We start from the raw sequence: 17,881 nt of genomic DNA on the forward strand, positions 1-17,881 counted from the left end.
AAAGCCTGCAATCATATTTTTTTGTTGTAATTTTAACAACATTTGTGTTAAAACACACATTTTTGCAAAATGTTATCAAAACAACGTTATCCCTGACATTTGATAAACTTAAGAACATTGATATCGAAGATCTAATTTTCTAGTGCCTAATTGATGGATTGGACAATGATGTTGGTGTTGGTATTTACTTTCTGTCTGGTGATAGTCACACAGAAATGATTGGATTTGTTGAGAGGTATAAGAGAACCCAAACCGTCATGTCATAAAAGTATGGAACATTACCTGTATAATGTCCTCTTGACATATCAAGGTCCTAAAAGTGATGACGTCATTATGTCGTCAATGCTTTTTAGCAGAATAAACTTATTCCTTTATATTATTCATACAACAAAACTCATGATTGAAAACAGATTTTGGTTCGCCAATCTTCCTTGAGATCGTTATCTCAGTTCTCTTTCGCAGCTCCATAGTCCATAGACATTCAAACTAAACCTTGCTTTAATTATTTGTTTAGCAAGGAGCATCCTTGCTGCGAGCCAACAGCGGTGGCGCCAAAAGCACATATGGTGCACTAAGGGAGATCACTCTAACATCCCCGGGCAAAGCCAGCAAAAGGCTCCAGAGGCCTAAAACCATTATCACATGTCATTTCCTGTACTCATGTATGTCGGAGAGTTTGTTGTGTGATTATTTGACTTACCAGTGGCGTAGGAAGATGAAACGTAATGGGGGGGGGGGGGGGGGGGGGGGGGGGGGCAAAGGTCCTCAATATTTTGTAACACCCCCCCCCCCCGCCGCCCGCACCTACAGGATGAGATTAATTCAACTCCCAACCATATATGTTTTATGTACATTTTTCATATATCAGTAAATTTAATCCTTGTACACATTTATAGACAGTGGGGTCGCTATAAAAGGATATTAACGAATACGCAAATTGGCCAGATTAGCGTGTGAGCGCCGAAGGCGCGAGATTTTAGTGTTTTAGGTGTCTGAGGGTGACCCCCGGAAAAAATATAGTAATTTAGAATGGCTGAGATGAGTTTTACAATGTATTTTGATGATTTTGCGAGCGCCCGAAAGCGCCGGATTTTGGTGTTTGGGGGGTCCGGGGCCTCCTCTAGGAAAAATATTACGATTTAGAATAGCTTAAATGAGTTTTGATGAATTTGCGAGCGCCCGAAAGCGCGAGATTTTGGTGTTTGGGGGGTCCGGGTGTCTACCCCGGAAAAAAAATTACGGTTTAGAATGGCTGAGATGAGTTTTACGATGTATTTTAATGATTATAAAGCGTTCTTAACATGGTAATTTTTCTATTTAAAGCTGCTTGCATTTAGAAATGATAATTGTGTCGTCAAAACATTATGCAACCCTACTCGATCTGAATACACCGGCTTCACACCATCGGCACATGGTTGTGTAACATAAAAAATGAATTAATATTGTCTCGCTAAGACATGAACAAATTGATCTTTTAAGATAATTTTTTAGGTAGTACAGAAAATCCTGTGTATTGAATTTTGACTAGGCCTATTTAAGGTTTGACATTATGTGCGTGAACGTTTTAGGAAACACGCCGCGCAGGAGGACCCTTTTTTCTTTCAAATTAACATTTTTAGAAAATTTCAGTCGGCGAAAATGGGGGGGGGGGCAAAAAGACATGTTTGCCCCCCCCCCCCCCCCGGGGAACGGGGGGGGGGCAGTTGCCCCCCCCCCCCGCTTCCTACGCCCCTGCTTACTAAATGGAAGAACGTTATAGCCTAAAACTGTTGGTAATCTAGTATTTTACTAGTACAGAGCGGCGCCTTTTCGACACGTTCCACTTTAGACATGTGACAGATCAGTATAAGAATAAAGTACAGATACTCGGGTATATATTTATCAGATATTGATAACGCTGTTTACCCGAGTAGATAGCGATATACGTACATCGTGAGAAAGCGTGTCGCATTAATGAACTCATGATGTTACAGATGCAGTGCACCCGATCATGGTCATGACCCTTGACCTTTTGAACAGATTTCCCATTCTTAATAAGTGTACGAGAATACCTAACGTTGTCATAGCACGAGAGAGCTCTAGGAGTGTAAGCAGTCCACCGGAAGTTTCTGGTGTAATTAAGTGACACCAGCGGAAGTTACTGGTGTAATTAAGTGACACCACCGGAAGTTACAAGTGTAATTATTATGTATGTGTTTTCACTCTGACGTCACAACAGGAGGAAGTGAATCTGTGTTTAAAACAGTGATCAATAACGACTAATCAGCGGAGACCGATAATAACCAATCAACGGAGATCGATATAATAACCAATCAACGGAGATCGATAATAAATACAGCTGTTTCTCTTCCTGGATGATAAAGCGCGTACTATCACCACCAGGTTACAGAGAAACCAACATTATGATAAATGGGTATTATTAGAAAAAAACAATGGGTGTTATCATCACGTGACTGAGTGAGTAAACATCAGAAGTGTATAAACAGGTAAGTTGTTAACAATTATAATACATAAACAGGGGCCATAACTCCATACACGGACCTACACAATGGTAAGTATAGACTGGCAGAATCACTTTGTTACATCGATTAAGTTCTCATTTACATTAAATGGACCATTCAGTGGGGCTAATTCTGTTACATAACCACGAAGCAAAATATGACATCAAAGTAGATTTCTGCATTCTTTAGGGAAAAAATGAAACAAAACTATTGTCAAATTATTCGATATTGTTCATTCTTTCAATTGATACTGTTGAATTTCCTAATCATATATCTATACGATTAAATATGTACAATAAAGCCATTCCGAACCTTACACCAGTTAAACCAATACAAATATACAATATATAGCCACCGAAGTGTTGATAAAAAATAAGATAATGCACCTAATAATGTAAACACACTAGACTTCTTAAGTTCACTGGCGCAGGGCAGGGTTCGGCATACACTATGGCCCAACACAATGTCTAATGGTGGACAGCGAGAGAGTTTGAATACATTGCTGGCATATTATAATGATTCAGTTACTCAGACTTTCATTGGTTTGTTTCTGATAAATATTCAGATTTCCATGCACTCTAAGACTGATTCCTCCTTATAGCCGCATGATCCCTATATTAAAAGTCCTTAAATAAACAAAATTAGGTTGCATATACTACAAAAAGTTATAACCGTTCCCTAAATACACACCAAACAATTCCCGAGTTTAAATAAAATCAATAATTAAAAATTCGATATCCATAGTGTTTGAATATGCATATCGCGCCATTTTTAATCAGTAGACGATCACGTGACTTTCCAGACCAAAAGAAATGGGGTGTTCTCTGAACGCCAACATATTTATCAACAATAGGTAGGTGTTGTTTTAGGAAACAATAGGAAGGCAATTATATACTGTTTCATATAAGCTGTCTTTATATTTACACCTGTAAAGTCACCTGAGATTTACCTGTATTTCAATCAGTATCATAAGTAACATTGGTGGGTTTTGGAAAATAATTCCTTCAATAAATTCCGTATAATATACAATGTAAATTATTAATTAAAGATAATCAGTGCTTTTATATACATAAAATTATAAACATTGCAAATTCTAAGAATTAATATGGAGCTACATGTGGATTATTAAGAACAGTGCATTTTGAGTTCCAGGTGAAATATTTTTTTACAAACAGGTTTCGTGATCAATGTATTGACATAGGAGTTCTCCAGAGCTACATTCTTAGCCAACTTTCATTTCTTGTGACCGTGCATAGTTGCGCATGATTTCTTTTAGCGCATAGACGTACACCTTTAAGTATTTGGTTAGAAAATGAGTGGAGAAAAACAATAGAAAAGTTTTAATTAATTTTGTCGGAGATTTTGACCTGTTTATTATAGTTTCAGTTGGTAATCTATTAAAGCCGACACAAACACACTTATATGATGTTTTATAAACATTGGTAATAATATATCATTGGTTTTTAATGCTTTATATGTATATAAAATATAAAATATTTTAGAAGTCACTTAATAATGTAAAAATACCAAATAAAATGAGATTGAAGACTGTTACTTAGGGTCTTAACCATATTCATTTTAATACACATTATAAATGTTAATGTTGCAATACTGGCAAAATTATTTCAAGTCCATATGTTGTAGGTCTTGTAATTCTCAAAATGTTGCAAACTTTTATTGTTGTGAATACCAAATTAACAGTTTTCTTATTTTTTTTCTGTTTAAAGATTATAGTACATATACCAATTTGTATCTAGTAACAATGTTTGACCGAAAATCAACCATAGGAAAAAAATGTATATGTTATTTCTAACATGCAAAAAAATATATCATTTTACTGGCTGTTAACGGACAACGGTTTAATTATTGGGTGCTCTTTTGTTATAATGACATACATCATTTACATTATAATGTAACATCACGCTGATCTAGAAATACCATCTTAGGATAAGAAAGCAGGAAAATTATACAATTATGATAAATGATGCATCCTAATGCAACTTTCAAAATATATTGTATGTTCTGTTAACTGAAAAAAAAGGTCAGTCAAGTATCCCTTAAAACATTTTTAAAATTTGGAAATCATATTTGACATAAATTCACTTACTCTGTTGTAGGTAATTAACGCAGATGTTACATGTACATATAATTGATGTATACATGTATATAAGGTCACTTAACAGACATATATGGAAGACCTCGTTGAAATATATCACGTTTCGACAGGCAAAATGCTTATATTATTTCAAAGTTTTAATCGAATGGGTGTTACACTAAGTTGAAAAAGGATAATTCCTTTTTGATTTTACTGAATGGGAAATTAAGTTTCTTTCATATGAAATAAGTTTCAAAGAATCTAATGAGATTTATACCAGAGATTTTTGATATATCAAGGAAATCTTTAAAATTCTTGAAATCAAATCATTGTGAATTTAATTTCATTTCATTCATAGATTCTATTGTTATATTTTCATAGATATTAACAGAAACATATATTATGTATATATGTATCTGATATTAAATATGAACAATTATTGAAAGAAATATCAATCGATATACATTTAGATAAGTATCAACACAGGTAACTCTTACAGGTAGATTTACCTGTTGGCATTGGGACTGCTTTTAGGAAAAAGACTATAAACACTGTCACAACAAACTACCCTACAGGTAAATCCAAAATGTTGGCGTTCAGAGATACACCCAAAGAAATGGCGTCCTCAGTCGCACGCACGCCGTTCATGTTGCAGTCTAATTAAAATTCTAAAATGATGACATAACAAATTGTAGTCACACAAAATTACGACATTTAGAGTTTACGACAGTTCACGACTGTCGTAAATTGGTCGTTGTCTAAAGATACACAGTGACAATGACTCTGCAATCGGATGTTGCACTGAATGCCCAAAACCAGGCAAAACTGAAAAAACTTCAGTTACAAAAACTGAAAAAACTTCAGTTACAAAAGTTACTTACTTTATACCATAACCACCATTGAAAAGTTTGAGCTTCTAATTTTACTCGAAGATAAAAATGTTAAAAATAATTAATTCCATCCCGAAACAATTTCGTAGCACTATGTCCTATATAGAATACAGTACTGATTGCGCATGCATCGAAAGCAAAATAAATTATTCTAAATTATTTTTTGTGTAAATTAAACACATATATATACAAGATTAAACAACAATTATTGTTCAAATGATTGGTATCATTTATGCTCTATCGGCGGTGGAGCATCTTTAAATAGCGGCTTGTATGTCAGATCCAATTGATTGAAATATTAATGATCAATTAAATGAAATGCATGCAGTATATGCACGGACCTATTTGTTTGTTTGTTTGTTTTAAAAGATTTAATTTGTTACATAAAAAGATAAAAAAAACTACTTTCTCATATGCATAACAATGTAGGACTATATTTCTGATACTTATTACGATCATGTATATTGTACTTTAGAGATAGCTATCATTGGAAAGGAAACCCATAATCACCTTCATCAAAACATTAATGTCTATATTAGTTTATGTGTAATAATTTGGTATAGTTCCCGTAGTCAGGTATAGTCTCCCGTAGTCAAGGACAGAGAACTGTCGCAAAATAGATCATGACTATTATCCAATCGCATTCCTAGTAATTGTCATCTGATGTACTGAAGCAGAATTCATAAGCTTACTTCTGGAAAATACGGAAAGTTGTATTTCTTAAAACAAAGTCTAGTAAACAAACTATTCTTTTATTAATATTTTTTGTTTCCTACAATATAAATCGATATAATGTATATTTTCCCCTAAGTCTTACGTTATCTCAAGTTTTCCGATTTCTTGTTTTGCAGTTACATACAGTCTTGTATTAAAATCTGATAGTTTAAAATAAATTCAATTATGAATGCATTAACTGCTTTCCACATGGATGAATCAATCAATCAAATATTTTATTTAAGTTGCAAATTATCCTGCATATGAAATATTGCAACTTAAATTACTATATAATTATATAAATGATATATTACAATTATAAAAATGGAGTTATGAAGTGTTTGTTCGAAATTTAGCGATAAATTGATTGAAAATAAAATGGACAGATACTTTTTATGAACCTGACGTAGCCACGATATTTGACTTTGAGAGAGAAATTGTTTACATAAATATAAATGCAGTTTCTATTATATAGATACATGCAAAACATATACAACGACTTGAAGAATCGTATGAAAACAAATTCCTTTACATTTCCAGCATCCATTTTAAACTGAATTGGTTAATGAAAAAAAACTAGTCGTATGAGAAGAAACCTTTAAGAATAAATTTACTTGGTATTTCCTGATCGGGATATGTTTTGATTAAGTGGATGATTTTTCATATTTATCCAAATTGCGCAATATCTCGCAGGAAAATTAATCCTTGAAGGACTACTATCACCTCTGTTAAATTTACTACTTTGTTGCGATAATAACGTATGAGATCAGAAGGCAATGGCCAATTAGCTTCGCTCTCTAAAATTGAAAAAAAAAAAACTGTTCCAATTACTGTCCTTCAATACCAAGGGGGTGACTGTGTTTACCTGTTTAATAGGAAAGTACAACAACTTGTAATATCACATAGAGACAATAAAACTGTATCATTAATATGTTTGGATGTCCAGCTCTAAGTACTTTCAGTGCTTTAATCTGAAGGGACACCGAGTGGTACAGACCGCTGGTCGGTGGTTTTTCTCCGGGTATTCTTTAATTTAAAGTGGTCGGGGGATACAGCGATTTCGTGTTTGTTTATAGTGCATTACTGTACATGCAAATACTTGTTTTGCTGAGTGGAAGACAAAAACAGAGTAAAATGTGTGAGATACATATAGCCATTGAATCATGTAGCTATATTACAATATGTCCAGATTTTTTTCTGAATTCTTCTCTGAAGCAAAGGAAGGCATCTTCAGCATCTATAGAATCAGGAACACATATAATTAAATACGTAGGTTTTTCTGATATAATTATCGGGCACATATAATACTCACATGATACCACGTGATAACACATATAGCACGTGTTAGCTACATTTGGTAGTACACACATATATTATGAAATGTTTACATATTCAAAACCCTATCAAATAAAAAAAACTAACATCCAGTAATGAATTAGCTGACCATAGCACGTGATTGCCTTGTTATCCGAGTAAACAGTTCATAGTTACATGTAGTATACGTGATACAAGTAAATACATTCAAACCTATGGGAAAGCATGATTAATTGATAGTTTAATTCTTAACATATTTTAAAAGGACTTCAGCTAATTTAAACTCCTTTAGTATAAGCTTGATCCTGCAAGAGTTGCGGATAGATTGTAACGGACCATGATCGACTCCGACTAAGGTTTTGTTTGTGTACTCAGTTTATTTATTTCTAATTCAATCAAAGCTTTTCAACTTAGTGCATTAACGGGACAAAAAGTACATTGAAATGTGAACATATATCGTGAACAAGTCAGTTGTTATGAAAGTGAGATTAGTTAGTTTTACTGCGATACGCAAGTGTACATGTGGTGAAATGTGTGTGAAATGTTCAAACTAGCTCGCTGTCAGTCATTACACATTGTGGTAGCAGGACGTCTTGTACATGCATGCTGAACTCTGACCCTTGCTTGTGGAGTGAAGCTACTTTTGCACATGCTCCTAACTAAAAAACAAGTTCATCAACTCCTCGGTGGTTATGCATTGCATTTGTCTTATGCCCGCGTCACACTGTCACGATTTTATATCCGATGGGCGTACGAATATGGAATTTTCAATTTCGGGTGAAAATAGTCCCGAACGTGGTCTTACTTACCCGACGTCTTGACCGAAGTGATAGCCGATGAAAATACGACGCCTAAAGAAGGCCACACGATAATACCCGAACCAAACACAAAGTCAGCGAAATTATGTGTTTTACAAGGATGGAGATAGGAAGGGCACACGGATGCTGAGGGAAGGCGAAACGATGGCGACGTAGTGTTGTAAAAGCAAACATTACAATAAAATGCAATAAAATATCGGTAAAAGAAATAGATAGTTTTAAAGGCATATTGATATTGATTTAGTTAAATCAAATTAGCAATTAATACACAGTTAAAGTTAATATTTCGACATGTGAAGTGTTATAGCTTCAATGTAATCGGGAATCAGTTACGTATCTAAATATATCTTCAAAAATTCGAAATAAATAAATAAGGGATTTATCTACAAGAGTTTTGTGCCTACAAGAGTTGTTCCTTTTGTTCTTGAAGTTGAAATAATAGAATTAATGCACCTGTCGGCTTTTTCCTTTATTGATTATCATAACATGTCATTTTTGAAGTTACATGTACACACGATGAGTGTGAAAGCTACTCTGGTGCTGAGTTTTATACATGTCTTCATATGAGCGACTGAATTAAAGTCTCCGTTAGCAATTTTTTTGGCATGCCAAAGATGATTTCGTCACTCATTAAGTTACTGCTGAAGACTGAAAAACTTCCTCGGCGGTCATACGATGGCTTAAGATAAAGATGCTGTCACGAATGGTCCGATACGCTCACGATCACTACCGAATGGTCCGATACGCTCACGATCACTACCGAATGGTCCGATTCGCTCACGATCACTACCGAATTGGATCTCATGTGTCCATCCTGTGTCAAATTTGGGACAGTGTGACGCCAGCATTAACTTTCATTATATTGGCTCAGGTATGGGTTCAGTGTACACTTTGTACCTGCTGAACGGTATTGTTATACGATTTGGAATTTCAACGGTTTCAATTAAAATACTTCATAACGTCGGTCGCGGATTTTGTTTCTTTTTTTTCAATTTTTGATGTCTATATGTTTCATAAGAAAAGTAGAACAATACATTTTTTTTCCATATTTTGCTTAATTCGTGGTTATATGTAACAGATTAATTAAGTCTCATTTAATTGTCCCTTTAAAATGTTTAACAGTGAAAGATTGTCAAAATTTGATATTGATTTTTGACCCAAAAAAGACATTTGATCTAACCGGGCCTTTTTTGCTATTTTTATTGTTGTTTTTTAAAACTATTTCTAAAATGAACATTTACAGCTCAGACACATGACGTATTTATGTTAGTCACCTTGGATCTGAGAGACCTTGGATCTGAGAGACCTTGGATCTTAGAGACCTTGGATCTGAGAGACCTTGGATCTGAGAGACCTTGGATCTTAGAGACCTTGGATCTGAGTCACCTTGGATCTGAGAGACCTTGGATCTGAGAGACCTTGGATCTGAGAGACCTTGGATCTTAGAGACCTTGGATCTGAGAGACCTTGGATCTGAGAGACCTTGGATCTTAGAGACCTTGGATCTGAGAGACCTTGGATCTGAGAGACCTTGGATCTGAGAGACCTTGGATCTGAGAGACCTTGGATCTGAGAGACCTTGGATCTGAGAGACCTTGGATCTTAGAGACCTTGGATCTGAGAGACCTTGGATCTTAGAGACCTTGGATCTGAGAGACCTTGGATCTTAGAGACCTTGGATCTGAGAGACCTTGGATCTTAGAGACCTTGGATCTTAGGATCTATATCATTGTGTACGTTGTACCATCTGGTCGAAGGCCTGATACATTCTATAAAAGACAATATGTCAGTCGAGCAAAACCACTTTACTTATATTAATGTACGGAGATGATTACATGTGTAAGCCTACACGTATAGTACGGTTCAGTTGTTTTCTATAAACAAAAAAAATACTATAATTACATATCGTTTGGACCCCGTAAAGTTTATCAAAATTAAACCTCGCCAGACACTCCTGAGAGTCAATGAGAGGTACAAGGGTTTATGTATTATCATGTGTAGAATGATGGTGTGGTAACAATAAATACTACGGCCCGAATCCATGTATACTATATGTATATTTTGTCATTGTTTGTTTTACGGACTCGGATACTGACCATGCGGCTTTAGGACGTCTCTCTGACCTTCCACATCTCGTCAGTGTATAAGGGATATCATATACTGTAGATTTGTATGAACAGAGGGGACTTATTGGATATCATTGCACACATAACCAGGGTCATATACATGTAGCTGTATAGATAGAGGGGACTTATTGGGTATCCTTGCCACATACCCAGGGTAATATACATGTAGCTGTATAGATAGAGGGGACATATTGGGTATCCTTGCCACATACCCAGGGGTGTATAGCTGTATAGATAGAGGGGGACATATTGGGTATCCTTGCCACATACCCAGGGTTATATAGCTGTATAGATAGAGGGGACATATTGGGTATCTTTGCCTCTTACCCAGGGTTATATAGCAGTATAGACAGAGGGGACATATTGGGTATCCTTGCCACATTACCCAGGGGTGTATAGCTGTATAGATAGAGGGGACATATTGGGTATCCTTGCCACATACCCAGGGTTATATAGCTGTATGGACAGAGGGGACATATTGGGTATCCTTGCAACATACCCAGGGATATATAGCGGTATAGGACAGAGGGGACACATTGGGTATCCTTTGCCACATACCAGGGTTATATAGCTGTATAGACAGAGGGGACATATTGGGTATCCTTGCCACATACCCAGGGTTATATAGCAGTATAGACTAGAGGGGACATATTGGGTATCCTTGCCCACATACCCAGGGTTATATAGCAGTATAGACAGAGGGGACATATTGGATATCCTTGCCACATACCCAGGGTAATATACATGTAGCTGTATAGATAGAGGGGACATATTGGGTATCCTTGCCACATACCCAGGGTTATATAGCTGTATAGATAGAGGGGACATATTGGGTATCCTTGCCACATACCCAGGGTTATATAGCTGTATAGACAGAGGGGACATATTGGGTATCCTTGCCACATACCCAGGGTTATATAGCTGTATAGACAGAGGGGACATATTGGGTATCCTTTGCCACCATACCCAGGGTTATATAGCTGTATAGACAGAGGGGACATATTGGGTATCCTTGCCACATACCCAGGGGTGTATGCTGTATAGATAGAGGGGGACATATTGGGTATCCTTTGCCACATTACCCAGGGTTTATATAGCTGTATAGATAGAGGGGACATATTGGGTATCTTTGCCTCATACCCAGGGTTATATAGCAGTATAGACAGAGGGGACATATTGGGTATCCTTGCCACATACCCAGGGTTATATAGCTGTATAGATAGAGGGGACATATTGGGTATCCTTGCCACATACCCAGGGTTATATAGCTGTATGGACAGAGGGACATATTGGGTATCCTTGCTCACATAACCATGGGATATATAGCTGTATAGACAGAGGGGGCATTATTGGGTATCCTTGGCCACATACCCAGGGTTATATAGCTGTATAGACAGAGGGGACATATTGGGTATCCTTGCCACATACCCAGGGTTATATAGCAGTATAGGTACCAGGTTATATAGCGGTATAGACAGAGGGGGCATATTGGGTATCCTTGCCACATTACCCAGGGTTATATAGCTGTATAGATAGAGGGGACATATTGGGTATCCTAGCCACATACCCAGGGTTATATAGCAGTATAGACAGAGGGGACATATTGGGTATCCTTTGCCATCATACCCAGGGTTATATAGCAGTATAGACAAGAGGGGACATATTGGATATCCTTGCCACATACCCAGGGTAATATATGTAGCTGTATTAGATAGAGGGGACATATTGGGTATACCTTGCCACATATACCCAGGGTTATATGCCTGTATAGATAGAGGGGACATATTGGGTATCCTTTGCCACATACCAGGGATATATAGCTGTTGTATAGACAGAGGGGGCATATGTGGGTATCCTTGCCACATACCAGGGTTATAGTATCATGCTGTATAGACAAGAGGGGACATTATTGGGTATCCTTGCCACAGTACCCAGGGTTACTATTATGGGTGTATAGACAGAGGGGACATATTGGGTATCCTTGCCACGATACCCAGGGTTATATAGCTGTATAGACAGAGGGGACATATTGGGTATCCTTGCCGCAACATACCAGGGTTAGTTGTAGCAGTTTAGACACGAGGGGACATATTTGCGCTATCACTCAGGCCACAATACCAGGGTTACGCATATGCTCAGTATAGATACAAGGGGACATATTGGATATACTTATGCCACATACCCCAGGGTAATATAAATGTAGCTGCTATAGATTATAGAGGGGACATAGGGTTTCCTTGCCACATAACCACAGAGGGATGTATGCATGTATGACAGAGGGGACATATTGGGTATCCTTGCTCCACAATACCCAGGGTTACTATTACCGTGTATAGACGAGGGGGGACATATGTGGTAATCCCATGCAAACATACCCCAGGAGGTTATAGCTATGTGATAGAACAGTGGGGGACATATTGGGTATCCTTGCCACTCATACCCTGGGGTATATAGCGTATAGACAGAGGGGATCATATTTGGGTTCCGTGCCACGATACCCGGGTGATTTTAGCAGTACTAGCACAGAGGGGAAATTGGGATATCCTTGCCACATACCAGGGATCTATAGAGATGTGATACGACAGAGGGGGGACCATATTGCGCAGATTTCCCTTGCTACCAAAAGACCTCATGCGGTAAATGTATTCAGTAGCTGCTATAGCTATAGAGGGGCAATATTGGGTATCCTTGCAACATACACCAGGGGTGCTATAGTAGCTGTATAGATAGAGGGGACATATTTGGGTATCCCTGCCACATTACCGGTGGCGTTTGATATAAGCTGTATAGACAGAGGGGACATATTGGGTATCCTTGCCAATACCCAGGGGTGTATTTAGCTGATGTATAGACAGAGGGGGAACACATATTGGGTATCCTTGCCACATACCCCAGGGGTTTGTTATAGCTGTATAGACAGAGGGGACATATTGGGTATCTTGCCAATTACCAGGGTTTATAGTGTATAGACAGAGGGACATATTGGGTTATCTTGGCCACTACCCAGGGTGTATATAGCTGTATAGATAGAGGGGACATATTGGGTTCTCCTTGCCACATACCCAGGGTTATATAGCTGTATAAGATAGAGGGGACTTATTGGGTATCTTTGCCTTCATACCAGGGTTACTATAGCTGCATAGACAGAGGGGACTATATTGGGTATCCTATGCCACATACCGGGGTAATTATAGCTGCTATAGATAGAGGGGAACATATTGGGTATCCTTGCCACATTAACCAGGGTTATATAGCATGTATGGGGACAGAGGGGACATATTGGGTATCCTTGCCACATACCCAGGGATATATAGCTGTATAGACAGAGGGGACACATTGGGTATCCTTGCCACATACCCAGGGTTACTATAGCTGTATTGACAGAGGGGACATATTGGGTATCCCTTGCCACATACCGGGAGGGTTATATAGCAGCAGTATAGACAGAGGGGACATATTGGGTATCCTTGCCACATTACCCCAGGGTTATTTAGCAGTATAGACAGAGGGAGACATATTGGGTATTCCCTTTGCCAACTTACCCAGGCGTTATATAGCTGTATAGAGTAGAGGGGACATATTGTGGGGGGGGGGTATCCTTGCACATACCCAGGGGTTATTTATATAGCAGTATAGATAGAGGGGACATATTGGATATCCCTTGACCACATACCCAGGAGTTATATAGCTGGTATAGATAGAGGGGACATATTGGGTATCCTTGCCAATTACTATAGGGTTTATTATAGGCACAGTATAGACAGTGGGGACATATTTGGGTACTCCTTGTGCACCACTTACCCGAAGGGTAGTATAAGCTGTATCAGACAGAGGGGTATCATATTGGGTATCCTTGCCACATACCTAGGGTTATATAGCTGTATAGATAGAGGGGACAGTTATTGGGTATCCCTTGCACATACCCAGGGTTATATAGCTGTATGTATAGATTAGAGGGGATACCCTGGGTTATATAGCTGTATAGATAGAGGGGGGACATTATTGGGTATCCTTGTCACTCATTGACCTAAGGGTTATATTAGCTGTTATAGATTAGAGGGGGACATATTGGGTATTCCTTGCACATAACCCTGGGTTGGTTATTAGTTGTATAGGATAGAGGGGGACATTATTTGGCGTAATCCCTTGCATGATACCTTGGGTTATATAGCTTGTATAGATAGAGGCGGGGACATATTGGGTATCCTTTGCCTATGGTTACATTAGGCTAGGGTTATATTAAGCTGAATAAGATAGAGACGGACATATTGGGTTTCCTTGCCACATACCTAGGGTTATATAGCTGTATAGTATAGCTGGGAAACATATTGGGTATCCTTGGCCACATACCAGGAGTTATAACAGCTGTATAGATAGTGAGGGACATATTGGGTATCGCTTGCCACTATACCTGCAGAGGGTTATATAGCGTGTGATAGAGAGAGGGGACCTTATTGGGTATCCTTGCCAAAATACCCCAGGGTTTATATAGCTGTATAGATACGAGGGGACATATTGGGTATTCCTTCGTCACATACCCTGGGTCATATAGCTGTATAGACAGAGGGCGCTCATACTTGGGTAGATCTTGTCATATACAAGGGTTATATAGCTGTATAGATTAGAGGGGACATATTGGGTATCCTCTGCCACATACCCAGGGTTATATAGCAGTATAGATAGAGGGGATTTATTGGGTATCCTTGCGACATACCCAGGGTTATATAGCTGTATAGATAGAGGGGACATATTGGGTATCCTTGCCACATACCCAGGGTTATATAGCTGTATAGATAGAGGGGACATATTGGGTATCCTTGCCAAATACCCAGGGTTATATAGCTGTATAGACAGAGGGGACACATTGGGTTTCCTTGCCACATACCCAGGGTTATATAGCTGTATAGACAGAGGGGACATATTGGGTATCCTTGTCACATACCCAGGGTTATATAGCTGTATAGATAGAGGGGACATATTGGGTATCCTTGCCAAATACCCAGGGTTATATAGCTGTATAGATAGAGGGGACATATTTGGTATCCTTGCCACATACCTAGGGTTTATATAGCAGTATAGATAGAGGGGGACATATTGGGTATCCTTGCACATACCCAGGGTTATATAGCTGCTATAGATAGAGGGGATCATATTGGGGTATCCTTGCCACAATACCCAGGGTTATATAGCTGTATAGACAGAGGGGGGAAATATTGGGTATCCTTGCCACATACCTAGGGTTATCGTTAAAACATAATTGCAGATCATTGATGTCTTTGTAAATAGACGAGGTAAAATCATTTGATGGAATTGGAGGTTGGGCGGGATCCGTAACTCCACCGTTTCATGATTCATTATCGACAGGTTGATATAACGGTTACATTTTGTTGTTGTACTTTATTTACAGTTTCCACAGTACCATGTCCACCCCTCCAGCCCCTCACCGGTCTGAGCTGGTGTATGATCCTGAGTCTGAGGTCTTGTATGAGAATAGCGGAGACAGTACCGAGGGTATACCAGCTATAGACTCCGGTACGGAGGAGCGTTTTACCAAACGACAGTCCAGCGCGGGTATAGGTGGGGACGACCAGTCTTCAGCAGAGTATACCGGAAACCCAGGGGAGACAACACCACATATCAGTAGGGAATCGTCTTTAGAATCGAGTCACAGTTCACAAACAAACAAGATGGCGGCGGGATACTCAGCACGTTCTCCGCAATTGAACCCGTATGAAACATCTTGTGAAATTAATAGTGAAGAAGGGGGCTGGCAATGGGCGACGAAGAATTCTTCTATTCCGGATGACGAAAACCTACAGACAGGTCAAAGGTCAAACTTTACAACCAGCAATACAGCGACCTCATACGGGACATCGCATCAGTCAGGTGAAAAAGTGTGTAGACTTTCTGTTAAAGATAAATCGAAAGTAGATAGAGAACTATCCAAGAAGGAGATACAGGACACCAAACCGTCCAAACCCGTGGTCGTGTTTAAGTGGGTAGCTACAGCCACTATAGGTCTACTGGTGCTGGCCTGTCTCATAGCCAGTAGGGTGTCCTTCGTGTCTATAGCAGTGCGTCTGCGGTTAACCGATTCTAATGCTGAAAACAACACGTATGGCTTCACCATGGTTACGATATTGCTGCTAATTCCTAATGTATTCAACCTACTTCGGTCGATGTGGATGGGACTGTCTAGGAAAGACATGCCCTGGCCAAGCAAACGATCCATCATGTGGGTAAGTCTATATAACCGACCCATTATATTGGACCAAGTAGGCAGTACGCCATGTGGGATAAGTCTATTATAACGACCTTTATATTGGACAATCAGGACAGTTACATCATGTGGGTAAGTCTATATAAACCGACCTTTATATTGGGACCAATCAGGCAGTACATCATGTGGTAAGTCAGTATAACACGGTCTTTATATTGGACCAATATAGGCGGTAGATCACGTGGTAAGTCTATATAACCGACCTTCATATTGGACCAAGCAGGCAGTACATTATGTGGTAAGTCAGTATAACCGGTCTTTATATTGGACCAAGCAGGCAGTACATCACGTGGTAAGCCTATATAACCGACCTTTATATTGGACCAATCAGGCAGTACATCACGTGGTAAGCCTATATAACTGACCTTTATATCGGACCAAGTAGGCTGTACATCAGGTGGTAAGTCTATATAAACTTACTTTATTATTGGACCAATCAGGCGGTTACATCACGTGGTTAAGCACTATAGTAACCGACCTTTATATCGGACCAAGTAGGCGGTATCATCATTGTCGGTATGTCTGTATAACCGACCTTTATATTGGTTCCATGTAGGCGGTACATCACATGGAAAAGTCTATATAACCGACCTTTATATTCAGGAACAACTCAGGCGGTACATCACGTGGTAAGTCTATATAATCCGACCCTTTATATTGGACCAAGTAGGCTGGTACATCCTGTGGGTAAGTCATATATAATCCGACCTTTATATATGGACCAAGTAGGGCGGTACATCACGTGGTAAGTAAGTCTATATATTCACGGTACATCACGTGGTAAGTCCTATATATAACAGACCTGTATATTGCGGACCTAATCAGGCGGTACATCAACGTGGTAAGTTATATAACCGACTGTTATATTGGACCCAAGTAGGCGGTACATCACGTGGTAAATCTATATAACCGACCTTTATATTGGAGACCAAGGCAGGCAACAGTACATTCACGTGTTGTAAGTCTATATAAAACCGACCTTTATATTGGACCATGCAAGGAGGCAGTTACATCACGTGTGGTAGGTCTATATAACCGACCTTTATATTGGACCAAGGAGGCAGTACATCACGGTGGGTAAGTCTATATAACCGACCTTTATATTTGGACCAAGGAGGCGTTATACCCACGGTGGGTAAGTCT

The 17,881-nt window shown here is 38.8% G+C and overlaps 1 protein-coding gene across 1 annotated transcript; it reads left to right on the forward strand.

Moving 5' to 3' along the window:
- Positions 1-2,025: 2,025 nt before the first annotated feature.
- On the forward strand, positions 2,026-16,769 carry LOC138305866 (uncharacterized). Its single transcript, XM_069246128.1, has 2 exons — positions 2,026-2,486; positions 15,866-16,769. The coding sequence occupies exon 2, from the start codon at positions 15,879-15,881 to the stop codon at positions 16,767-16,769; it is 891 nt and encodes a 296-aa protein (XP_069102229.1). The 5' UTR covers positions 2,026-2,486; positions 15,866-15,878.
- Positions 16,770-17,881: the final 1,112 nt, after the last annotated feature.

Source organism: Argopecten irradians, chromosome 13 (assembly GCF_041381155.1).
Source record: "Argopecten irradians isolate NY chromosome 13, Ai_NY, whole genome shotgun sequence".
Classification (NCBI taxonomy): Eukaryota; Metazoa; Mollusca; class Bivalvia; order Pectinida; family Pectinidae; genus Argopecten; species Argopecten irradians.